We start from the raw sequence: 27,193 nt of genomic DNA, 5'->3' as shown, positions 1-27,193 counted from the left end.
CCTATGGGCCCCTACGGGCCTCAAGACAAGTTGAATTGAGTGCCTCAATGTGTGGTCTGTGAACAACGATGCTGTTCATTGTGACAATTTCAAGAAAGGAAAAAGTCTGGTTAACCATTTCCTCTTGTCAACAGAATCCTTTCACCTTCACTACTTCCAAGCCTCCATATAGAATTTTCTACGTGTAAACATTTTGCGAGCTCTACGTATAATCAAAAATAGTATGTCTTTACACTATGTACACAGAGTGGACAGCTAATTGGCTAAGCCCGTGATTTGTATTATCCAGTCTAATAGCTATTTTGGTAGGTGCAATGGAAGGTAAGGGAGGATTTCTACTCTTATTTACAATTTAGGAGACACTGATTATGGGACGGCAACATCAAGCTTCAAGTTAATGCACTCTAGTTGTTGTTGTTTATGTCAATGGCACAACGCTGTTTGAAAGGCAACTGGTGTGACAAGCTGGCCTGGTTCCAGATCTGTTTGTGCTGGCTTGCCAATGACCATAGAAGTCAACAAGACAGCACAAACTGATATGGGACCAGTGTAGTGAGGAGCAATTGCAGGGCTGAAGAATCTACAGTATTACTTTGATCACGACCGATGGCAGTCAAGGAACACAATTACACAATGTCAAGTAATACAAAAATCAGGAGATGACAACATTCACAGTAAAAAAGTTGAGGATTACAAAGACGATTATTGTGACAAAACGCAGAGACAAACAACACCATGTTGGGTGTTGCTTCAGTCTGAAGAGCTACATGTTCAATGTTGTTTTTCATAGCGTTAGTGTTGGTCTAGCTATAGCATAAAGCAGGAAAAATATTTCCTTTGTGTGCACTTCTACTCCATGCTTGAATGGAGGTGTTTTATCAAGAGCATTTAGAAACATTGCTCGTTATTGATACATACATACAAATGTCAAAAGTACCACAAGTACATGAAAATGCATTGCATGACAAAGTACACCCTTGGCATGTACTGTATTCTAAGAGGTAAAGGTAAAACTTTACAGTGGAATCATACCAAAGGACTAACTGGAGTATCATAAACAGAGGATAATGACTCAATAACTTTCTGTACTTGCTAATAGTAATAGTTAATGTACTTGACTCAGTACACAATAGGATACCTGATTCAATCAAACACTGACAACCAGATATCCAAAACAAGTGAAAAACAAAATTCTTCAACTTCATTGACATTAGAATTCAAATATAGTTCAGTTTCCTAATGTCTGACTACACATATAATTTTGTCCAAGACGATGCAGCACATCAACAATAATGTCTATTTATCTTAACCCCGGAAACCCGGATACCCGGTTGGATTAAATGGGCATTTCTTCTGTGGCCTTTTATTTTGGATTTTTTTTACTATATACTATTTTTGCAATGTCAAGTATAACCGCGGTATAACTTCAGTGGAGCGGGAAAGGAACTCAGTGGCCAGCTGCTGAGGAGTACAATGACACTGAGCCAGGGTCATATTCATTAGTGCAAACGGAAAACGAAAACAGTTGTTTCTTTGTTTCTTATTCCGTCCCCCCCCCCCCCCCCCCCCCTCATTATTGTCCCGCACATAGTATCTGGGAAGACACTGATTGGACCAGCTCTTTTTTGCCAATTCCAAATGAACCCTATTGGATCAGACTCAGACTAAATCAGTATAAAGGAATGTAGAGAACCACGGAAATCAAAGTCACAATCACAACAGCAGAAAGGCAGCGTCTTACAAAGCTCATACCCTGAATGAAGACACTAACACAGTCCCCAAATTGTCAAAGCTAATTAGCAGCATTCAAGCATGTTCAGTAGTGGGTTTTCAGTAACACTTCATTTTACAGTCATTGTTTACCAGGTAGTTACCTAGAAAGTACTTGTTTAAATGGTAATTATCTAATAATTGCATAGTAATCACACGAGATGCGTTGACACACGTGTCGCTATGTGCCATTTGGTAACAGTAAATTACCAATAGTGTTGAATTCTTTGAGGTGAGTACCAGAAAATATCCATTGTTACTACCACATCGTTTTTAAGTAAATACCATGTAAACACCATCTTAAAATGGGTTGTAAAACTAAAGCATAATAATTCTTCTTCTTTTTTGACATACCTTATTAAATAGAGTTTAAGACCACAACGCAGGCAAAGAAGGAAAAAAGGGGGATTTTGCCATTTGTCAGTTCTGTCTCCCCGTGAAGAATGCTCAAAAACAAACGTGGGCTCATGAAGAAATAATCTTATACAGTGCATTATATATTTTTGCAGTTCATACAATACGTGTTGACGAAGCCCTGTATAATGACTTGATATGGATGAGGTGGGATGTCTTAGAGTAGCTAATGAAAGAGGACACAAAATGTCAGTCTACAGTATGTGGGGAAAACCATAGTACATTTCTTCCTCTCTTGCTCCAATCAAGTTCCACTATATTTGAGTTCTACTTCCAGGTGGGCTTGATGGTCCTACATGACGTAGTGGATTGGACAGATTTTTCGGAGAAGCTGCTGCTCTTGCGTGAGCGCCCACGGGTGGGCGGCGATGGGGGGGTGTCGCTACGCTGAGTGCTCGCCCGGCTTGATGCCCTGACGCTCTGCACCCTCTGCAGACCACCCCCTTGGGCCTTTTCCTTCTCCTCCCCCCGGGGTGAATGCTGCCCCCCTTTGGCAGGAGGTGTGGTTGTGGCAGCGGCTTGAGGCCGAGCGGGTGCTTGACTCTGGGAGCTGCTCCGGGACAGGAGAGAGGGGCTCCTGGAGGGGGTCGGGGGGTTGGAGAGGGTTGGAGCGAGTTCCTTCTTGGTGGTCCGAGAGGAGGAGGCCACAGTGTTGCGTGCCCAGCCAGGCAGGGTGGCTGATGGGGTTTTGGAGCTGTGAGTAGGTGTCTCGGGAGCGCCAGCCTCAGAGGGTGTCCTAACCTGACCTTGGGCCTGAGCAGCCAGGGCTCTCATGGTGGAGCGGCACATCTTCTCCTCCGGCGGTGCCTTGGACAGGTTCCTCAGCGGCTTGGCGCTGGGCTTGCGGAAGGAGGGCTTTCGCAGGTTGAGGTCACGTGCCCAGCCAGAGAAGCCAGCATTCCCCTGGGATTTGGTCTCTGGGGGCAAGCTGGAGTGGCGGGCGGGCCAACCGGTCTTCTCACCCCTCTCCCTGGCTGGGGTGCTCTTGTCGATGAGCGGCTGCCTGGCACCCTCATGGCCCCCGGCGCGTCTCTCCACCCGCCTGGCATTATGGCCAGTCCGGCTTAGCTTGGTGATGGGCACCACCTTCCGCATGCCGTGGTTCTCAGTGGTGTTCAATATCCTGACGCCGCAACCCACTTTGCTGTTTTTGGAAACTTTTGACACATTCTTGGTCTTGGTGTTTGTTGGTTTATGGCTATATGTCTGTACAGCTTTCTCGCCCACCTGCCTAGCCTCTGCCGTGTCCCAGCTATCTGTGTCCCCCTCTTCCGTGGTGACGAGTGAGCCAACGGATGGGGCACGTTCGTCTGTGGACTTTGACACCGACAGCTCATTTGTGGAGGCAGAGACGGACTGATCGTTTTTGGATGTGGAATCAAAGTTGGAGTTGGAGGATAGTGAGCTGGGGTCTCGAAGGTTCCCCTGGATGTTGTTGCAGTCAGTGTTTTTTACATCAGGAACCAATCCTTCCCTCATTAGAGGCGAGCTTTCGATGTCAGAGTAGTCAAGCGCTACGGAGCAGTCCGTTTCTGTGCAGTCTAAGATGTAGAACACCGGTTTCTTATTGGATACAGAGGGGTCAAGAGGGAGGGGCATATCACAGGTGGTTGAGGAGACGATGCTGCTTTCCTCCTCTTCCTCCTTCTGAAGCGAGCCAACCACAAACTGAGAGGACGGCATTTTACCTCCCCACGCCACAGGCTCTGGTCCTCTTTCCAAACTCTTTGGACAAGGAGGAGGGGTATTCAAAAGGAGTGTCTTTGGAGATTCCGTCTTCATTTCCAAGTCCGCTACCACCAAGTCTTTGTGGTCAACGAAGTGCATTTGATTTGTGTTATTGTTCGGACTGGGGAGGTCAAACTGTTGAATTCCCAGGACTAGAGTGTGCCTCTCCACGCTGACGTTCATGTGTGCCGTGACGCTCGCTCCGGGGTTGGGCGTCTTCTGAAAGACGTTACGGTTCTGACATGAGCGAGGCAGATAGCTCCCCTCGGACACGGTCGTGTAATTGTTATTATTGTTATACGGTTCCTCGTTGGCATTAAAGCCTGTGAAAGAGTACATGGCCAAGGGGCTGATGGGCTCCGTCTCAGCCCGGTGTGACGTGGCCAGCACCTGCTGCCCATTCCCCAGCTTGTGGTTGTCATCCTGGGACACAAGACAGGGGGCGGTTCTCCGATGGAGGGTGCGGCCGGAGCGCGGCAGGCTGTTGAACTTGTTGGCATAGTCAGCTGGTAGTGCCGTGTCACTGCCGAACAGCTCCAGGTATTCGTTAAGCTCGCGGTCGGCCATGGCGGCCACGGTGTGGCGGTGGCGACGGGCGCTGGCTGAACGACCCAGGGGGCTGTGGGGGCTGGCGGGACGCTGCTGGAGGAAGTCCAGGAGGCCCTCCTTGGTGAGCATATCCATGTCGTTCTCGCTGCTGCTGCGGCCGAAGCCGCCATTACCTGCGCCAGCAGCCTGCTGCTGGTCGGCATTCCAGGCAAAGCGCTTCTCCTCCAGCTCTCTGAGACGCCGCTGCCTGGCCGCCTCTTTATGCTCCCGCTCCCGGTTATCCTGACGGAGACAGCGAAAGGACGGGCTAATAAATAACATATTGTGTACAGTGTCTTCGGAAAGTATTCAGACCCCTTGACTTTTTCCACATTTTGTTATATGTTTACATACATCTACATCAGTATGTCCTTTTGAAGAGTTTATTAGTTTTGTTACTTCAGGAAATGCAGTGCAGGTTAATGTAAGTGTGCATTTGTAGGTTAGATAGAGAATGTGTTACATTACTTATCTGAAACTACTTAGTAGAGACTTAAGATTTTAAATTGAAATATTTAAAGAAAAGACCTCACCTTGACAGCCTTTTTGAACTTGAGACAGAAGTCCTGTAAGATGCGGAAGCACTCATCCAGCATGAAGGTGTCCTTGTCTTCACAGAAGAAGTCAATAAGCGATTTACCCTCCTTCCGCAGGTCCAGCCTACACCTCTTCAGGTCCAGGAGTGTCCTTGTGGAGCACTGTTGGGGATGGCAGACAATGGATGACAGACACAGATAAGATATAAAAGAATTATAACATATTATTACCATCAAAATATACCAAAAACAGGGGGCTTGGTGATACCGTATATCAGGGATTTAGGATATTAGCAATATTTTCTTATGCTTATAGGGTGTTCTTCCAATTGAGACCATAGTGATATACATTTCTTTTTTACAGTCACCCTAGGATCCCCTTATATACCACAACTGGCTAAGGATGCCTTCACTGTGTGCCGCCCTCATGCACCGTAATCAGCATTCACAGGGCAGAATTCCTAAATTAGATTCTGACTAAATGTGCTGCCACCTGCAGGAAGGGATTCAGCTGCTCCAGGAGCTCTGGGTCACTCTGGACCTTCTCCTCCAGGGATCTGGTCCTGACGTAGAGAGACGAGAACTCCAACTCAATGTTTTCCACTGATATTCTGCGGGGATATGCAAATCATCCAAAGGCTGTTAAAATACATTGTGTGGCTCAGTTGGTAGAGCGTGGCACTCGCAACATCAGGGTTGTGTGTTTGATTCCTGCTGTGACCACCCATAAAATAGATTAAAGTGTATTTTAAATGGCATATATTATATATATACACACACACACACACACACACACACACACACACACACACACACACACACACACACACACACACACACACACACACACACACACACACACACACAGTGGGGCAAAAAAGTATTTAGTCAGCCACCAATTGTGCAAGTTCTCCCACTTAAAAAGATGAGAGAGGCCTGTAATTTTCATCATAGGTACACTTCAACTATGTCAGACAAAATGAGAAAAAAAATCCACAAAATCACATTGTAGGATTTTTAATGAATTTATTTGCAAATTATGGTGGAAAATAAGAATTTGGTCAATAACAAAAGTTTATCTCAATACTTTGTTTATATACCCTTTGTTGGCAATGACAGGGGTGACACGTTTTCTGTATGTCTTCACAAGGTTTTCACACACTGTTGCTGGTATTTTGGCCCATTCCTCCATGCAGATCTCCTCTAGAGCAGTGATGTTTTGGGGCTGTTGCTGGGCAACACGGACTTTCAACTCCCTCCAAAGATTTTCTATGGGGTTGAGATCTGGAGATTGGCTAGGCCACTCCAGGACCTTGAAATGCTTCTTACGACGCCACTCCTTCGTTGCCCGGGCGGTGTGTTTGGGATCATTGTCATGCTGAAAGACCCAGCCACGTTTCATCTTCAATGCCCTTGATGATGGAAGGAGGTTTTCACTCAAAATCTCACGATACATGGCCCCATTCATTCTTTCCTTTACACGGATCAGTCGTCCTGGTCCCTTTGCAGAAAAACAGCCCCAAAGCATGATGTTTCCACCCCCATGCTTCACAGTAGGTATGGTGTTCTTTGGATGCAACTCAGCATTCTTTGTCCTCCAAACACGACGAGTTGAGTTTTTACGGAAAAAATATATTTTGGTTTCATCTGACCATATGACATTCTCCCAATCTTCTTGTGGATCATCCAAATGCTCTCTAGCAAACTTCAGACGGGCCTGGACATGTACTGGCTTAAGCAGGGGGACACGTCTGGCACTGCAGGATTTGAGTCCCTGGCGGTGTAGTGTGTTACTGATGGTAGGCTTTGTTACTTTGGTCCCAGCTCTCTGCAGGTAAACGGCTAAGGGATGTGGCTGGGGCAGCAGAAATGTTGTGGGTGGGGCAGCAGAAATGTTACCAGACTGCAGCTTTAAGCACAAACCATCCTCCAGTAGTAGTCATATAAAGGCAACATATACAGATAGGTCTAATGGAGGGAAATAATCGTGCTAATGCTCTCTAAGAACAGTGGCTGAAGCAAGAACCTATAGGCTACACATAGCATCCCAGGAACTGAGTTAGTGATATTGATTGTGAAAAGAGCCCATTCAAAGTCCTTATACAGTATAGGGCATTCATAGATAATGGGTGTGAAATTGACTGGGCGTCTTCTAGGTGAACTAGTTCTAAAACTCCTGTCAAAGGAAAGCAGTGCAAATGCTGTGTCCTTGACGTCAGAGTGTTTTGAAACAAAACTTACAAACTCTGAGCATTAAGTTGTATGTATTCACGTACTTTGAAGTCATTGAAAATGCCAATTGGCTAACGGCTAACTAGGTATGTTAACCATAAACTACAGTTATTATGGTCAAAATCAAATTACAGTGTTCAAAAACAGTATAAATAAATTCAGCAAAAAAATAAAATAAAATAAATAAACTTAGGACACTAAAAAGGCCTTTCTACTGACTCTGAAAAACACCAAAAGAAAGATGCCCAGTGTCCCTGCTCATCTGTGTGAACGTGCCTTAGGCATGATGCAAGGAGGCATGAGGACTGCAGATGTGGCCAGGGCAATACATTGTAATGTCCGTACTGTGAGACGCCTAAGACAGCGCTACAGGGAGACGGACAGCTGATCGTCCTCGCAGTGGCAGACCACATGTAACAACACCTGCACAGGATCGGTACATCTGAACATCACACCTGCGGGACAGGTACAGGATGGCAACAACAACTTCCCGAGTTACACCAGGTGAGAGAGGGGCTGGACCGAGGGTTTGTAGGCTTGTTGTAAGGCAGGTCCTCACCAGACCTCACCGGCAACAACGTCGCTTATGGGCACAAAACCACCGTCGCTGGACCAGACAGGACTGGCAAAAAGTGCTCTTCACTGACGAGTCACGGTTTCGTCTCACCAGGGGTGATGGTCGGATTTGCGTTTATCTTCGAAGGAATGAGTGTTACACTGAGACCTGTAATCTGGAGCGGGATCGTTTTGGAGGTGGAGTGTTGTTCATGGTCTGGGGTGGTGTGTCACAGCATCATCGGACTGAGCTTGTTGTCATTGCAGGCAATCTCAATGCTGTGCGTTACAGGGAAGACATCCTCCTACCTCATGTGGTACCCTTCCTGCAGGCTCATCCTGACATGACCCTCCAGCATGACAATGCCACCAGCCATACTGCTCGTTCTGTGTTTGATTTCCTGCAAGACAGGAATGTCAATGTTCTGCCATGGCCAGTGAAGGGCCCGGATCTCAATCCCATTGAGCACGTCTGGGACCTGTTGGATCGGAGGGTGAGGGCTAGGGCCATTCCCCCAAGAAATATCAGGGAACTTGCAGGTGCCTTGGTGGAAGAGTGGGGTAACATCTCACAGCAAGAACTGTCAAATCTGGTGCAGTCCATGAGGAGCAGTACTTAATGCAGCCGGTGGCCACACCAGCAACTGACTGTTACTTTGATTTTGAGCCCTCCCCTTTGTTCAAGGACACATTATTCTAGTTCTGTTAGTCACATGTCTGTGGAACTTGTTCAGTTTATGTCTCAGTTGCTGAATCTTGTTATGTTCATACAAATATTTACACATGTTAAGTTTGCTGAAAATAAACGCACTTGACAGTGAGAGGATGTTTCTTTTTTTGATTGATTTTGATAAATAATGTATTGTTGTTGCATTTAACTGCTGAAAATGCTGTCTTCTAAATAATTTCCTGAAAAGGTGACGTTGTAGTTGCGGCACATATTTGACACCCGAGTGTCTTGAATTTATGGAAATTATGAGTTGGAGGACTGTTCAAACGACTTATTCCCAGTTTGTTTCCGACATCATGAAGACCGCATAATGAAGGACTATTTACCTGGAAGCGCTCTGGATGTCCTGAAGTTTCTCAGGGAACTTCAGCAGCTTCTCGTCCTTCTTCTGTGCCTCCTGAGTAGATAGAAAAGGAATTACGATTAGCCTTGTATAATGCTTTATTATGTTTTATGTACACCCATATCCCGCTTGTAATTTCCAATCTGAAAGCTTGAAAAAAGCTTGAAAATACATACAGATGGTGGAACTCAACTCCTTAACATCTGCCATCCTGCAATATTCAACATTTCTTTCATTTAGTCTCTGTTTACTCAAACATCGATGTCATGGAATATTTACGGGTGACAACTTCTCTGCCGTCTAAAAGGCATCTGTGGAAAGCCTCTCCTTTTTCTGTGTCAAAAAAGACGTATTCACACATTTCAAATTCTAACAACCTAATTCAAATAAACTACTGAATTCTGACCCACTGGGCACACCACGTCATTTAAACGTGGAAATGTTGGTAATATTCGGTTGAGACGTTGATCAATGAGAAACCTTTATTGACCCACTCAAAAGACAGCCAGAAGTTTGTTAAATTCCCAATGTGTCACTATGCTTTCAACCTTCTAAAAGCAAAACCAAATTCCAATGAAAAAACAATGTCTGATGTTTGGTTTAGTTGTCATCTAAATGTGTTATCAAATGAGAATACAATGTCAGATGTTTTGTGTCCATACACTGAGTATAACATACCTTAATGGAACATTTTGACATTCACCATATGGTAAGAAAGTCCACATTGCAAATGTACAGTCCCTTACTAACGTTTCTAAAATTTGCGGACTGCGGCGGGCCGTGCAGCAGGGCCGGATCTTCCAGGAAGTCATCAAACGAAGTCTCTCGGACATTCGGTTTTCGTTTTATCAAATTTTGGTCATTTTTCCGCTGTCAAGGTAAATCCCACAAGAGTGCAAATGGAATCATATTGCAAATGTACAAAACATCACCAATCACGACGTGGCCTTTTGTCCTAAACGGAAAAGACTTGGTAGACGAAACTTGGTGAGCATAGGTTTGGCATAATGGGCAGTTGGCCCTAAACAAGATGGCGTCGAGGCCTCAACGTTTTTTGAGTTATGGCCATTTTTCTGGGATTAAATGTCAAAAACGAAAATAGAGCAATAATTTCATTGCTTCACGTCAAAGTAAATGAACCTACGGTGTCAGGAAAAAAAGAACCAGCCATTTATCTATTGTAATTTAAGAAAAATCGTACAATGTACAATTGGTGATGTTCAAAAAAAGGTTTATTTTTTTTAAAGTTACAGATCCAGTTGCAGCGTGTTCAGACGAATCTTTTTGAAGTGTGTTTCGGAGTTCTGTGAGATTTCTGTGATTTTCTGAAATAACACACACTCATTCAACCCTCTGTAAATAAGCCAGTTCTGAACATAAAGACTTAAAAACTCAAAATTCTATAAGTGCCTACCCCAAGGAGGATATGTGCTTCCTGTGTAAACCGGAAGTGCCTTAAAATGGTGTCATAGGTGCTGTTTCGAAGGGTTAGAAAAGTCAGATCTTTTCAAAACTTCATATGTGTGATTAGGTAACCCTCATGAACTGTAAGTCAGTAATTTCTCCCAACAGATGTCAAAGAAAAGCTCTCTCTCTCTCTCTCTCTCTCTCTCTCTCTCTCTCTCTCTCTCTCTCACACACACACACACACACACACACACACACACACACACACACACACACACACAGCAAGGATGGAGTGACAAAGTGCGGTGCTTAAAGACACTCAGAGCCTGCAATGTCATTATCATAATCTCTCGGCTGTGCCGAGTTCAACGAGATGCCCCACTAGACCGTAGCTTGCTCGGTCTGAGCTCAGCGACCATGAAAAAAGTAGGCCCATAATGAAGCCTGTCCCTAAATTGCTGGTGCCTTTGGGTGACAGCGGGAGAACAGTTAGGTTTAGAACCACAATTAGACCTCAGGAACATTCCTGAGGTCCTCCCGATCTGTGCAAGCCTAACCGTGACCATGTGGCATTAACCCTTAACAGTTAAAAGAAGGTCTTTACATCAAACAGTTTTCAATAACTTCTCTCACCATAGGAATATATTGCCTGCACCCCTAAATTCAACCTGAAGCCTATGTGGGTTATGAATGTCTTATGAACCTGTCTTCGATGACAATCCATCAGGCCCTATGAGGTCTACCTGTGTTGATTCTAAGCTTCCTGGAGCAACCGGAAGTGGTTAAAATCACCCTAAAAGTGTTTTTCCATCTCCAACCAGCAGTTTGTGATAAATAGTGCATTCAACCCTGTGTAAATCGGTCAGTTCTTAAGAATCACTTAAGAATCACTTAAGAATCACCAAAATCACTGCCTGGCCATCCCGAGTTCATCGGGCCAGTCAATTTCGCATTCCTGCAGTTTTTTTGAGCATGTCAAATTAGTGATGGTAAATGCCCATTGAAACATATTGCAAATGCACAGGGCATTTGCAATATGATTCAACAGTGAAAAAACATCACCAAATGGACATGATTCAATCAACACAACGAGCGATGGAGAGGAACCACTATCACTGCCCGGCCATCCCGAGTTCATCAGGTCAGTCAATTTTGCATTTCCGCAGAATTTTTGAGCATGTCAAATTTGTGATGGTAAATGCACATTGAAACATATTGCAAATGCACAGCCGTGCACCTGGTGATTGGAACGGGTTACCAGGCGCACATTTTTAAAATGGTTTTTAATGCCATTACGGGGTAGCAAGGGGTCCATGGTTGGGTAGGGAGCACCCCCCACCCGTGCCCCTTGTCATTTTGGAAATGTTTTAAAAAATCGTTAAAAAACAACAGTCCCACTTCTCCCTCATCATACATGACAAATAGACCATCTAGGTTGATTCATGGCTTAACATAGTGCTATATATAATTTTGGCAGTATAAATGCCTTTTGGACATGGTTCACTGACTTTTGGGTTTGTAAACCAACTGCCATTGATCGTACATGGCAAATGGACATAACATCCTGATTTGGCACTTTCAAATCTTTCATTATTGCATTTGGAGATTTCTTATGGCATTTCGCCCCCCAAAATTTTTTAAAGTGACTTTTGACTGACTTCCTATGAAATCATATTAGCAAATGGACAAAACATACAGTGGGGAGAACAAGTATTTGATACACTGCCGATTTTGCAAATGTTTCTACTTACAAAGCAGGTCTGTCATTTGTAACATAGGTACACTTCAACTGTGAGAGACGGAATCTAAAACAAAAATACAGAAAATCACATTGTATGATTTTTAAGTAATTCATTTGCATTTTATTGCATGACCTAAGTATTTGATACATCAGAAAAGCAGAACTTAATATTTGGTACAGAAACCTTTGTTTGCAATTACGGAGATCATACGTTTCCTGTAGTTCTTGACCAGGTTTGCCCACACAGCAGCAGGGATTTTGGCCCACTCCTTCATTACAGACCTTCTCCAGATCCTTCAGGTTTCGGGGCTGTCGCTGGGCAATATGGACTTCCAGCTCCCTCCAAAGATGTTCTACTGGGTTCAGGTCTGGAGACTAGCTAGGCCACTCCAGGACCTTGAGAGGCTTCTTACGGAGCCACTCCTTAGTTGCCCTCGCTGTGTGTTTCGGGTCATTGTCATGCTGGAAGACCCAGCCACGACCCATCTTCAATGCTCTTACTGAGGGAAGGAGGTTGTTGGCCAAGATCTCGCGATACATGGCCCCATCCATCCTCCCCTCAATACGGTGCAGAAAAGCATGCCCAAAGAATGATGTTTCCACCTCCATGCTTCACGGTTGGGATGGTGTTCTTGGGGTTGTACTCATCCTTCTTCTTCCTCCAAACACGGCGAGTGGAGTTTAGACCAAAAAGCTTGTGCAGGTCTACAATTTTATTCCTGATGTCCTCACACAGCTCTCTGGTCTTGGCCATTGTGGAGAGGTTGGAGTCTGTTTGAGTCTTGGCCATTGTGGAGAGGTTGGAGTCTGTTTGATTGAGTGTGTGGACAGGTGTCTTTAATACAGGTAATGAGTGGAGAACAGGAGGGCTTCTTAAAGAAAAACTAACAGGTCTGTGAGAGCCGGAATTTTTACTGGCTGGTAGATGATCAAATACTTATGTCATGCAATAAAATGCAAATGAATTACTTAGAAATCATACAATGTGATTTTCTGGATTTTTGTTTTAGATTCTGTCTCTCACAGTTGAAGTGCACCTATGATAAAAATTACAGACCTCTACATGCTTTGTAAGTAGGGAAACCTGCAAAATCGGCAGTATATCAAATACTTGTTCTCCCCACTGTATGCCTTATGGACAAGTAAAAAAAAAAAATTATGATAATAAACTTTGACAAAAGTATGTTCATACAGTTCTTATACTGTACATGTTTAATTGACAACAAAAAATCAAAAGAATTTCGTAAAACGGTCCAGAAAGCACTTTTTTAAGGGGGCGATAAGTTTTGACAAAATGTTCAAATTTTTACACTTGGGTCTTGCCTTGTGTCACATTTGCAATATGAAAAATTACAGTGGAGCGCATTCGCCATCTATTGGATTTTTGCAGTTACACTTGGCATTTGCCATATGGCATTTGCAATCAACTTTGAATGAAACAACGTCCAATTGAGTGGTATTGGACACCGTGTATATGTTTCGTACGGTACCAATATGTTCCCATTCATTTTTGTACATTTCAGGGGGGTGTTCCCTTACAAACAAACTTTAGGAATACCTTCAATAAGGGATCATAGCTTTCACCTGGATTCACCTGGTCAGTCTGTGACATTGAAAGAGCAGGTGTCCTTAATGTTTTGTATACTCAGTGTACAACAACTTAATGTGTTCTCACTGTGCTTAATCTAATAGCAAAACCAATATATAGCTGTGAGCAACAGGGTTTACAGGATGACAGAAAGGACACGAGATCAGTTGGATAGCAAAGCAAGCACTATATCATGTGACTTTATTCATTTACGTGCAATCCGTGAAAGCATTACCATGTTTATCTTTCAATACCAAAAGTGAAGTTTTGTCTCGTGCTGTAAGTTGGTTACCTTTGAATCCAGCAGGTAATCATTCTTAAAGTCCTTACTTAATGTATTGAGTTTATAAACCAATTCTGGGGTCAATTTGACTAATGGTTTAGATTTGTGTTTATTGGTATATTGTGGTCATCTTTGAATTCTGGGGCTCCAGAGAGGAGCAGCAGTCTAAGGCGCTGCATCTCAGTGCAAGAGGTGTCACTACAGTCCTTGGTTTGATTCCAGGATGTCCAGACGTGATTGGGAGTCCCATAGGGCGGTGCACAATTGGCCCGGTGTCGTCCGGGGTAGGCCGTGATTGTAAATAAGCATTTGTTATTAACTGACTTGCCTAGTTAAATAAAGGTTAAATAAAAAAAATTCAATCTGTTTTTGTAAATTATTTAAATCTCAGTTGGTACACTCCACATTAGCATTCCAAAATACTTCAATACACTCTCACAGATGTAATACGCTGACTGCGCAAGCGGCAGGACCCAAATAAAATAGCCACTTTTCAAGTTCAGACTACATAAAAGGGCAACTATGTGTGATTATACAGATATACTTATCACAATTACATCACATTGTTCGCCTGCATAATTTAAACCTAACACTCATTTGCATGAGACAAAGTCCATTTGATCAATAGTAATTACTCTAGTATCCCTATGGTGCCACTAGTGCCAATGACATCTATAGTGCCATCAATTCGTCTGGTGCACCCATCTAAGGTTGCAGTGACTTTATATTCATATAAGATCTACATGACACATTTCATGGCCCCATGTCCATCGGTTCAGTTCTTATAGCCCTGGTGTGATATGGTGCAATCTAGTGGTGTACCGTGGCCGACTTTGAATGCAGCACCTTATAAATCTAAAATTCATTAGAGGCTAATTCATGGAGTCTATATACCAAATATTGAGTCAATCTGACTTAAAAACGTGTTGCTGCATTCAAATATGGCTCCATTGTACCTATAGGTGTACTATAGCAAATAGGATAATGCAAAAAATATTTTTTTTAATAAAATGTTTCCAAAGTATTTGTAGCATTAGCATATTTGTAGCATTAGCATATGTGCTAACATGCATCTATAGGCACAAAGGTCTCAAAAACCATTAAAGACTGATGTAATGAGTCTAAATACAACATCTGAAGTGATTCTGACATTTTTCATGAGGATAAGGTAAATGCAGATGATTTTGAGCATTAGTGTTACACATGCAAAGAATGAGTTGTTAAAATCTTTTAGGGCTAGGCATCCAGCTAGCGGGACAACTTCCGGTTAAACTGGAGGGCGTGCAATTCTAATAAATAATCATAAAAAGTATGGATTTGAAACATTTAGGTACATATAAGTGTCTTCTATCGGTTGAAAGATAAAATTCTTGTTAATCTAACTGCACTGTCCGATTTACAGTAGCTATTACAGCGAAAACATGCCATGCGATCGTTTGAGGACGGCGCCCCACATCAAAATATATTTCCACCGGCACAGGTTTCATAAATTCACAAATAGCGATTAAATATTCACTTACTTTTTGAAAATCTTCCTCTGATTTTTCATCCAAAGGGTCCCAGCTATAACATGTATTGTCATTTTGTTAGATAAACATTTTTTTTATATCCCAAAAAATCTGTTTAGTTGGCGCCATCGATTTGAGTAATCCACTCGTTCAACATGCAGAGAAAGGAATCCGAAAATCTACCCCTAAACTTTGTTTCAACCAGTCAAAATAAGTTTCTATTTACTTCTCAGATACCCTAAAATGTAATCAAACTATAATATTGCTTACAAAAAGACGTATGTTCAATAGGAAACTCATTTTAGCAGGTGTGTCCTGTCTTCATGGCGCACAAACACGAATTTCCAAGACTGTATCCCTGTACTAAAACTGATATTTCTTATTCGTTTTTGAAGTTACAAGCCTAAAACCTTGAACATAGACTGCTGACATAGACTGCTGACATTCCTGTGGAAGCCATAGGAATTGCATCCAGGGAGCTAATTTTCAATATGAACTTATACTTGCCATTCTAAGAGGATGGTCTCTCAACAATAACAAAAAATTCCAGTTGGTTTTTCTTTGGATTTTCTCCTACCATATCTATTGTGTTATATTCTCCTACATTATTTGATCATTTCTACAAACTTTAAAGTGTTTTATTTCCAATGGTACCAATTATATGCATATCCTGGCTTCAGGGCCTGAGCAGCAGACAGTTTACTTTGGGCACGTCATTCAGGCGGAAATTGAGAAAAAAAAAGGGCCTAGCCCTAAGAAGTTTTAATAGTTTCCTTGTTTTTTGAAATATCAATACCACATTCAGTATGGTTCATTTTAGGGATGGCCATGATAGCAATGATACGTTTCAAGTTGATAAGCCACTGTGGAGTCGATTTACATTGTTTTATTTGTCAATAACTTAGCCATGTTTTGGCCAATCCCTTAGATTTTGAACTAAATTAAGACATGTACAATAGGCCTATATTCCACATTTGGTGTGTACATTCAGCAAATTGTAGCATATTAGTGCATGTGCTAATATGCACCTACTGGTATAGTGTGGACATCTTTGAATGCATCAACGTAGGGACTATTATGACCAAAAACCAAATTTGTAGTGAATCTGACTTTTAGTCCATGAGAAGATTCTTTATACTTATTTTAAGCATTAGCGTAACAAAAGTAAATTGTTAATAGTTTCCTTATTTTTTAGGATATCAATGCCAGACATGGTTCATCATGGTAATGTCTCTGACGAACTTAAACGGTTTCAAGTTGATAGGCCATTGTGGAGTGGATTTACAAATTATTTAAATGGACACATAAATCTAATTTATCAATAACTCAGCCATTCTTTACTCATGGCCTCTAGTTTCAGTGTGCTTCACTGTGAACCCTGAATTACCTGTATTGTAGTTGAGATTACATTAAAAGTACAAGTAATCAATGCTGTTTAATATTCTGCACAGATTATTATAACAACTGTGAAGATCTCCACAGACCTGCAACCTTTGCATACTATCTTGAACATGCATGCTTTCTATGATTACAGAAGAAGATCTTTATAGTTACAGGAACCACAATAAGTGGCTCTGGATGTGTTACTAATTTTAAGGTTGAATAAATACTGTCACATTAGTTTGTAAAATAGTCTAACTTTAGGCTATTAACTGTATTACAAAAGTTATATTTGTAATACAAATATCAACATTTAAAGGAGCTGTATCTAATGCTTAGATAGTTTAATCTGAGGCACAAATTTAATCCTATTCTTGAAATTATATTTTTGGTTTAGTTGGAGATGTGAATCCAACATATAATTTGTTAACTTGTGGACAAGTTAATAGGAAAAAGTGCATTGCAAAAGTGATATTGAATTGTGAATTGTATATTTTGTACCATTGACTTCGTCTGACTTTAATTCCAGTTTATCAACAAGTTAACAATTGATATGTTGAAATAACTGTTCCATCTCAATCAAAAATATAAGTTAAAGATCATGACAAAATCAAATCAAACTTTATTTAAAATGCATTTACTGTTTTATTTAATTTAATTTAGTTCTATTCTTTTAAGTTAGATGTTTGGCTGAAATGGAGACGTGAATCAAATCAAACTTTAAACACACTTTAAATAAAGTTTTGTAGATGACTTTGCAAATTCTATAACAATAATAATATTTATAATATTAATAATAAAAGGCTAAATATAGGCCTAAATAGTATCATTGATGATATATGGCATATAAAGTATGCTTAAATTTGTTCTGTTAAACCCATTTCTTGAAATTACTGTGATAACAACAGTGAATCTATTTAGTTATTAAGAGATCGCTCAATAATCATTCTCACAATAACAAATTGGTATTAGTCAGTGACATATTCTAAAGTTAAGTAGAGCTTAACTTTTCCGGATGAAAATCGTGCCAAAGTAAACTGCCTCTTACTCAGACCCAGAAGCTAGGATATGCATATAATTGGTAGATTTGGATAGAAAACTCTAACGTTTCTAAAACTGTTAGAATAATGTCTGAATATAACAGAACTGATTTGGCAGGCTAAACCCCGAGGACAAACCATCCAGGGAAGAAAACAAATTACAGTCATAGGATTTCACAATAGTTTACAATGGAAAACCCTATTTATGAGGAACCTGGCTGCAGTTCTTATGGCTTCCACTAGATGTCAATAGTCTTTAGAAATTGGTCGATGTTTTTCTTTTGAGAAATGAAGAAGTAGTGCTATTCATTCCATGTGTCACTCTGAAGTTCCCTACTATTTAGGTGCTCGTGAACAGGAACTCGCTTCACGTTGTTTTTATCCGGTATTAGAAACAGTTTATCCCATCTTAAATTTTATCGATTATTTACATTTTAGGATACCTGAAGTTGGATTAGGAACGTTGTTTGAAATGTGTTGGACCAAGTTTACAGGTAACTTATTAGATACTTTGTAGTCATGTTGGGCGAGTTGGAACTGGTGTATTTCTGAATCAAACGAGCCAAATAAATTGACATTTTGGGGATATAAAGAAGGAATTTATCAAACAAAACGATCATTCGTTGTGTCTCTGAGACATTTGGGATTGCAAAAAGAAGAAGATCTTCAAAGGTAAGGCATTTATTACATCATTATTTCTGACTTTTGTGTCGCACCTGCCTGGTTGAAAAATTATTTTCATGTGATAATCGCATGGTCTGCTTTCGCCGTAAAGCCTTTTTGAAATCTGACACAGCGGCTGGATTAACAAGAAGTTAAGCTTTATTTTGATGTATTACACTTATATTTTCGTGAATGTTGAATATTGATATTCCTGTAATTTGAATTTGGCGCTCTGCAATTTCACTGGATGTTGTCAAATCGATCCCGCTAAAGGGATTGGCGCGTGAAGGGATCACTAAGAGGTTAAAATCCTGGACGAGAGACCAAAAGCATAGCTGTAGATAGATCAGGTGATCAGCTTGTAGTTTTTTTTCTGATAGTGGATATAAGGTTGAAGATCTGATGTTGTTTCAAATGTACAAATTGAACAAGGTTGAATTTGATAAAAGTTATGACTATGTTGAAAATCCTGTGGTTTAAAATGTACCCTCAAAACAACAGTTGATGACTTTTTGCAAATCCAATGTATTTTCCACCTAGATTCCATGTCTCAATATGTGGACAAATAACGTTGAAACAACATTGATTCAACCAGTTTGTGCCCAGTGGGGAGTGTCTGTACTCTGTGAGAATGCCAAAAGGATCCACGGATCAGAACACTGACTCATAGTCCCAATCGGTGACATTTCATTTTAAAGTGAGCATGACCAGCAGAAGAAACCTGAAGATATTCCTGCACACTGCTTGCTTTACAAAGGGATTCTCCACTAATCTGCCTCTCTGTGTGTCTCGTCCAGGGTCTCCCCTACAGTGTGTATGTGTGTCTTCTCCTGTGTGTGTGTGTGTGTGTGTGTGTGTGTGTGTGTGTGTGTGTGTGTGTGTGTGCATGTCAGTTTGTCTCCTCTAGTGTGTCTGTCTCCTCTAGTGTGTCTGTCTCCTCTAGTGTGTCTGTCTCCTCCAGTGTGTGTGTGTGTGTGTGTGTGTGTGTGTGTGCATGTCAGTTTGTCTCCTCTAGTGTGTCTGTCTCCTCTAGTGTGTCTGTCTCCTCTAGTGTGTCTGTCTCCTCCAGTGTGTCTGTCTCCTCCAGTGTGTGTGTGTGTGTGTGTGTGTGTGTGTGTGTGTGTGTGTTTTACAGGAGGCTGCTGAGGGGAGGACGGCTTATAATAATGGCTGGAATGGAGTGAATGGAATGGTATCAAACACATGGAAACCATGTTTATCATGTTGATGAGTTCGATACCGTTTCATTTCATTCCAGCCATTACTATGAGTTCGTCCTACCCAATTAAGGTGCCATCAATATCCTGTGGTGTGTGTGCAAGTCTGTGTGTTTCCTCCTGTGTGTCTCCTTCAGTGTCTCTTCCCATCTCTCTCTCAGACTCACCAAAGCCACAAAATGCAGCAGGTTCATGCCAGGTTTGTTGGCCTTGGTGTCGGCCAGCGAGAGGAGCGATGACAGCTTGAAGCCCACGGCATTGCCCGCGTAGCCACCCTGCGGGACAGGGAGGAGGATAAACAGGCAGTGGTGAAATAAAAGCCATTATCCCACCTTAGCCATCGTCATATCAGACAGATAAGGAGTGAGGGAGAGAGGAGAGATGGGGGGGGGGGGGGGGGGAGAACGAGACAGATGTCACAGATTGATGGACAGAGAGAGAGAGACCGACTGAGTGAAAGAGTGAGTGATTGAGGAGAGAGAGAAAGAGAGGAAGAGAGAGTGAGGATAGATAAATAGAAAGGGGTGGGGTGGGGGGAGGGAGTGAGACATAATGGCATCGTTGATTTACAGCGTTCATGATGTTTCCAGCCTGCAGGACCAGGTGGAGGATGGCGTGTAGTTCCTCACAAGTCATCAGCTCTACAGAGAGAGAGGAGAGAGGGGTCAATACAAACCCATAGCTCACAGAGCATTCAGCAGCAACCTCCATCAGATCTGGGTTTCAGATACTTCAAAAATCGATTCAAATACTTTACCTGTGCCTAGTTGACCTTGCCTGGCTAACTAATAAAACAGTTCCAAAACTGCAAACCCCGCCCATCTGGCACTCCAGGCAGACTCAAGCAAATGCTCAAAGTATTTGGAAATCCTTTACAAGTATTTCAACCCAGCTCTGCCCCCCATTCAAACACCATCTCTGTTTGGAATTAACTTCCACTACAACTCAAGCTAGTTTTCAACTGAGGTATATAACTGTATGGAGATGATGTCATAATTCCAGCATGACTGTAGGCCTATTGATATTTCAAATACTGTACAATACAGCTCATCAGCCCACACCAAGAGTCTGGTTTCACGAGTAATCACAATCAGGAAGTAGCTTGTCTGTGACTTGACCTTTGTTTAAATAGCGAATGGACAACAGCATAACAAAATGCATCACATATGTATCTGCACATCCTAGATCAAAAGCTATTCATGATGAGATGGAGTAAACACAAAAAACACCCACAAAATAACGACGGCTCATACCAACTTTTCCAACGTTGCATCAATGTGCAGAGCTGTGGTTGAGAGGATAACACTCCCGACACGTGTCACATAAGACTCTGCACTGGAGATCAGGGCTCAGTCCCTTCTACCTGTGTTGTAAAGCCCCAAATTCACTGAGAGGTGAAAATCTGTGTCAAGCCGTTTTATGAATCATTCAAAAACCCTGCGTCATGCCCTAAAAGGCCTCACAATGCAAATGATACAGCAGCCTGCACTCTCAAGACATGTTTAGCTTACTAAATGTATCAGGGCAAATAATTTGCTAAATTGGTGCTGCTCTTTAGGCACTACCAAGCTCATTTGAATGTATTAGCTACAGTAGCTGCATACCAACAAATCATGCATAGGCCCAACTGTACTGCAATAAATGTCAACGACTTGCATATTTCAGAGGCCAAATGATAAAAACAAGTTGACTGTGGATCATATGAATGGTTTAAGACGCAGAGCTTAATGGAAACCCTGCAGCATAATAACACTGACACACCGCTGCACCATCAGCACAGTCTGTTTTGTCCTTTGCAATCATTAACCATTAACCAAATTTGGTTTACTATCCCTACCCCTGAACAATTCTCCAGGTGCATCCATCCATGTCTCTATATATCTGTAAATACAGTATGTAGCTCAGTATCTTTCTATCTCTGTATCTCTGTATTTACATGTCTGTTCATTGCAGACATGAACCCCCATTTATGTCATTAACCTGAAAACATCCTCTGCATGAACCAGGGTTTGGGATCAAAATTATTTTTCAGACGATTACTTCTGAACAGAACCATTATTTATTTTGTTCCGTTCCACTGTTCTGACCAGAAAAATAAAGTTATGAACCGGTATGAACCCCCAAAAAGTACTGGTTTATATCTTTTCTTTCTGTTCCTTTGTAAAACTCTGAAATATTTTTCTTTACATTTAGCTCGACATTAAATTACTTCACCAATCAGTGTGGATAGAGAAACTTGCTGTGGAGCAGGTAAGCAATTTAAACTGTATAAGAAAGTCGTTAAAAGAGCAAATAGAATTTTGTCATAATAGCATGGTTTAATCATAATGAAAGACAAACACACACACTGTGCTGCCAGTCACAGTGTAGGGTGCGAGACGCAACTGACATTTTGAGGGTGAGGAGAGAACGAGAGAGGATGGCGGAAGCTTGCCTTGAAGCGCTGGGCACCTTATGTTATGCATTATCTGTATTAGGTCCACAGAATTATACCTACGGAGCGGCTTCTATGGAGGAACTTTGAATGTCTTTGTACTTCCAAGTTGGTTTAAAGTTGGACCTGAGCAAACGTTAGCTAGAATTAAAAATGCGTCTTACTTTTTGTATCTAATCAATCCAATGTGAAACCTGATAACTATAGTATCCTTAACAAGCATTGAAAAAGTCTATCCATTCTTCTCTAATTTAACATCTCTGCCTAATTTCTGAATTACGCTTGTAATGTCGTCAGTAGGCTACAGTAACCTATGCTTCAGAGGGGAGGGGCATGTAGCCTACACACACACGCACACCCACTGGCAAAGATTTCCAGCTGGCAGGCAGACTCTGGAATACGTTTCTGAGTGACAGAATGAGGGCTTTGCATAGGAGCTTTGTTGCGATTTTTGTGGTTGGGTCGGGTGTGATTTAGGGTGGGTTATCTAGGGGAATTGTATATCTATGTTGGCCTGATATGGTTCCCAATCAGAGGCAGCTGTTTATCGTTCTCTCTGATTGGGGATCATTTTTAGGTAGCCATTTCCCATTGTGCTTTGTGGGATCTTGTCTATGTATTGTTGCCTGTGAGCATTAGTCTAGCTTCACGTTTCGTTTGTTCGTTTTGTTCTTTTGTTCTTTGACGTTTTCAGTTCCAAAATAAAGGTTGGAAACATACCATGCTGCATCTTGGTCTACTCCTTATGACGAACGTGACAGGAACAGTATAGAGCACTTTTTTTCGTTGGTTTAGGTTTTTGTTAATTTTGTTATTTTCCGGTTTTCTGTTCTGTTCCCTGAACCAGTTCCAACCCTTACCTGCTGCTATCACTCATCTACTTTTTAAATCTGTCCAAATACAGCACCAGCTCATATAACATGCACGCACCCGCACATACACACTGGGTCCTTGTCACACCTCAGAGAAGTGACTCTGGGTCACCAGTCGACGATGTGTGGCAGCGCCAGTGGCCGATGGTGGGGCAGTGGTGTGTCATCATCATTACCTTTGGTGGCCACGCGGATGACATCGATCTCATGGCTCATCACAGCGCAGGACTGAAAGAACTCCTCACGCAGGACCATGGCTTCGATGCGCAACTCAAACCTGGCAGGGGCGACAGAGAACAGGGGGTGTCAGATTCACTGGCACAGGGCACAGAATAGTGCAATTTGCTATACAACTCCAGGCCCTCAGTCTCATGGGCCAAAGCACTGCTGGTTTTCATTCTTCTAATCTGGTACTGATTTACACTTGGCCTTGATCAATTAACTACCAGGGAGAAAAACAGCAGTAGCTTAGCCCTTGAAGCAAAATAGAATAGACCTTATGTACAGTACCATATACTACACACCCTTTTAATTTAATTGAAGTAAGTACTCAGTCAATTTCTCAAACCTGCATAATTTATGCTATAGCATATAACCATGCATTTTCCTTTGAGCAAATTAAATTGCAGAATGAACAGTTGTGGGTACCTGAAAAATACTAGCAAGGTAGGTAGACTCATGGCGGATTTGATTGATAAGTGAATCAAGATTTGATTGATTCATGCAGTAACAGGGACGGAGTGAGTTCAGAAATTGTCTCGGGCATTTCTAACACAAATTTTTTCCTCGAGGCCCCCACACCGGCCCATTTATTTTGTTGAGGCCCTCTTTATTAGGTAAATAAGGATCCTTCTGCATCAAAAAAAGGCTAAAGATGGACCAGCATTTGTCCAAACTGTCCTATTGCCAATCCGTTTCTGAGCTGTAATACCAATGAGTGCAGCTTACCGAGGCACCTGGATCAACAGGTACATGAAGGAGTCTGCCAGGGTCAGTTTGCTGGAGTCCCCTTTGAACGCCCTCAGTTTCTTTACCTGTGGATACGACAATAAACATACAAACATGTTCCTGTGTGGCTCAGTTGGTAAAGCATGGCGCTTGCAAAGTCGGGATCATGGGTTTTGATTTCCACTGGGGCCACCCATGTACAAATGTATGCACACATGACTAACTGTAAGTCACTTTTGATGAAAGTGTAATAATATTATTAATATTATTTTGTGCTCCAATAAGTGCAATCCATAAGAAACTAACCTCAACAACACAAATGTACCTTAAAAAGGTGATGTACAAAGTAACTTAGAAAATGTTTGTCATTGAATTAAATGATTGAATGATCGTGCTCCATCCATTTGAGAATGATTTAAAGGTATTTATAAACTGGGTGGTTAGAGCCCTGAATGCTGATTGACTGATAACTGTGGTATATCAGACCGTATACCACGGGTATACCAAAACATGTGTTTTTACTGCTATAATTACATTGGTAACCAGTTTAGATCAGTAATAAGGCACCACGGGGGTTTGTGGTATATTGCCAATATACCACGGCTAAGGGCTGTGTCCAGGCACTCCATGATGCGTCTTGCCTAAGAACAGCCCTTAGCCGTGATATATTGGCCATATACCACAACCCCCTCGTGCCTTATTGCTTAATTATATCATAGACATAGAGGAAGCCTATGGAAGCTGGGCTGTGCTAGTATCTGTGGTGCATTGGTGCCTTGCTTGGCTGGTACATTGTGTGTGAGTGTGTGTGTGTGTTTGTCCCTCTCTCTCTCTCTCTCTCACTCTTTCTCCTTTAAAAGAGATTAAAGTGTATTTTAAATGGCATATATTATATATATACACACACACACACACACACACACACACACACACACACACACACACACACACACACACACACACACACACACACACACACACACACACACACACACACACACACACACCTCTTCAGACTCGGGCAGGAGTTTGAGCAGGTCTTTGAGGAGTTCAGCTCCGTACAGCTTGCCATCTCCCTGGCGAATGTCCTCGACGATGGAGTGATTGGACCTGGATGAGATGGACACAGTGATAACCGTTATAGTGCATTATAATGTGGTTATAATGCATGGCAAGATTTGTTATAAGCATGTACAGTATTATAGTATCTTATGAACATCTCATAAGGATCCTGACTGAATAAAAGCCATTTTGAGCCAGTTGACAATTTGGTGCAATGAGACTTAACACACTATAAGCCTTGTTCTAAGAGGCTCTTACGCGCTCATAACAAGTTATAAGCATTATACCCGTTGGTCAAAGAAACATAACATATTATACACCTTATAATAGAACATCCTAAAGGCTCATACAAAACAAGTTATAAAGCCTTATACCCAATGGCTTAAGTGGTACCGAAACAGTCAGTTCAGTTCATTGGTAAACCACACAGGCTCTCACTCTCTGTTTGCACATAGCATTAAATCCAGTCATTCCTCACACAGGCACTCCGATGAGTGAGCCTAATGCCCAGGCCTGATATGGATTTATGAGCCATGGGACTGGAGAATCCATTAATTGAAAGGGGTTCAGGGAGATGCGGTGGGAGCCAGTGCAACTGCAACAACATGCCGCTAATTCAGTAAAAATGAATTCTGTGGAAATTTGTGTCATTTCAAATTCGGGAGAATCACTGATAATATGATATTCTCATTGGAGATTAACTGAAAGAGGGAGAATGTATGTTTCAAATGTCTAGTTAGCTTAGTTAGCATTATCAATCTGCCTATTTTCTGCATTCAAGGTTCCCATCGACATGAATAACAAATAATATACTGTAAGTAGTTAGAGTTACTGTTAGCAACATGCTAGCTGAGAATGGCTGGAGGCAATGCTAGCCACTTGCAAAGAAAATGGCGATATACTGTACTGCACTAGCGACTGTGTTACATAAGCGAAAGTGTCCAAATCCAATGTGGACAAGGTAGTGTTGATAGGTGCTCTTGTGATAAGAGTCAAATGCTATGAAAATTACAGGGGGAGCCATGCAAAATGTCCTATGAGATCAGCCCTCTGGCCCCGTACACACTCTGATGTAAACTGATGTAAAACCGTTGTGATATAAGGGAGAGTTTCTCTGCACAACTGTGCAGACAAACTCTCCAGTAGTATCACAAAAATATCAGTTCAATCACACCCATTGTGTCAAATGTGTTGTACAAGCTGAGTGTATACAGCACATGCTCTGTGCTGGCATGCAAATCCCGAGCTACAACTCTCTCCCAGTCTACCACTCACAGTGAGTTAGCATTAGCCACTCCAGACTGCTTATGTAATAGATACAGTAGGACATATTGCTAGCCAAAGCTATCGCCATCCTGTCGGGCTGTATCACCGCCTGGTACGGCAACCGCCTGGTTCGGTAGCACGCAGGTATATCTCACTGGTCATCCCCAAAGCCAACATCTGCTTTGGTCTCCTTTCCTTCCAGTTCTCTGCTGACTGGAATGAATTACAAAAATCGCTGAAGTTGGAGACTTATATCTCCATCACTAACTTTAAACATCAGCTATCTGAGAAGCTAACCGATCGCTGTAGCTGTACACAGCCCATCCAATCTACCTACCTCATCCCCATATTGTTTTAATTTACTTTTTTGCTCTTTTGCACACCAGTATTTCTACTTGCACATCATCATCTGCACATCTATCACTCCAGTGTTAATTTGCTAAATTGTAATTACTTCGCTACTATGGCTTATTTATTGCCTTACCTCCTCACGCCATTTGCACACACTGTATATGGACTTTTTTTCTATTGTTATTGACTGTACGTTTGTTTATTCCATGTGTAAAACTCTGTGTTGTTGTTTGTGTCGCACTGCTTTGCTTTATCTTGGCCAGGTCGCAGTTGTTAATGAGAACTTGTTCTCAACTGGCCTACCTGGTTAAATAAAGGTCCAGGACACCTACAACACCCGATGTCACAGGAAAAAAAGATCATCAAGGACAATAACCACCCGAGCCACTGCCTGTTCACCCCGCTTCGATCCAGAAGGTGAGGTCAGTACAGGTGCATCAAAGCTGGGACAGAGAGATTGAAGAACAGCTTCTATCTCAAGGCCATCAGATTGTTAAACAGCCACCACTAGCACAGAGAGGCGGCTGCCTGCCTACA

The 27,193-nt window shown here is 42.1% G+C and overlaps 1 protein-coding gene across 1 annotated transcript in view; it reads right to left on the bottom strand.

The window, feature by feature from the left end:
• Positions 1-2,117: 2,117 nt before the first annotated feature.
• The window catches only part of LOC110498672 (FH2 domain-containing protein 1-like), a 39,790-nt gene continuing 14,714 nt past the window's right edge, over positions 2,118-27,193 (bottom strand). The window contains exons 3-11 of the mRNA XM_021575316.3: positions 24,985-25,087; positions 23,978-24,063; positions 23,206-23,306; positions 20,294-20,364; positions 19,891-19,998; positions 8,880-8,950; positions 5,530-5,647; positions 5,034-5,198; positions 2,118-4,743 (exon numbers count right to left, since the gene is read on the bottom strand). Coding sequence (XP_021430991.3) covers positions 2,452-4,743; positions 5,034-5,198; positions 5,530-5,647; positions 8,880-8,950; positions 19,891-19,998; positions 20,294-20,364; positions 23,206-23,306; positions 23,978-24,063; positions 24,985-25,087 — 3,115 coding nt within the window. The 3' untranslated portion in view covers positions 2,118-2,451. The remainder of the gene's footprint in view (positions 4,744-5,033; positions 5,199-5,529; positions 5,648-8,879; positions 8,951-19,890; positions 19,999-20,293; positions 20,365-23,205; positions 23,307-23,977; positions 24,064-24,984; positions 25,088-27,193) is intronic.

Source organism: Oncorhynchus mykiss, chromosome 19 (genome assembly GCF_057628025.1).
Source record: "Oncorhynchus mykiss isolate SJ-2025 chromosome 19, ASM5762802v1, whole genome shotgun sequence".
In the NCBI taxonomy this organism is placed as follows: domain Eukaryota; kingdom Metazoa; phylum Chordata; class Actinopteri; order Salmoniformes; family Salmonidae; genus Oncorhynchus; species Oncorhynchus mykiss.
The sequence above is the reverse complement of the archived record's forward strand: the minus strand, read 5'-3'. Positions and strand labels throughout refer to the sequence as shown.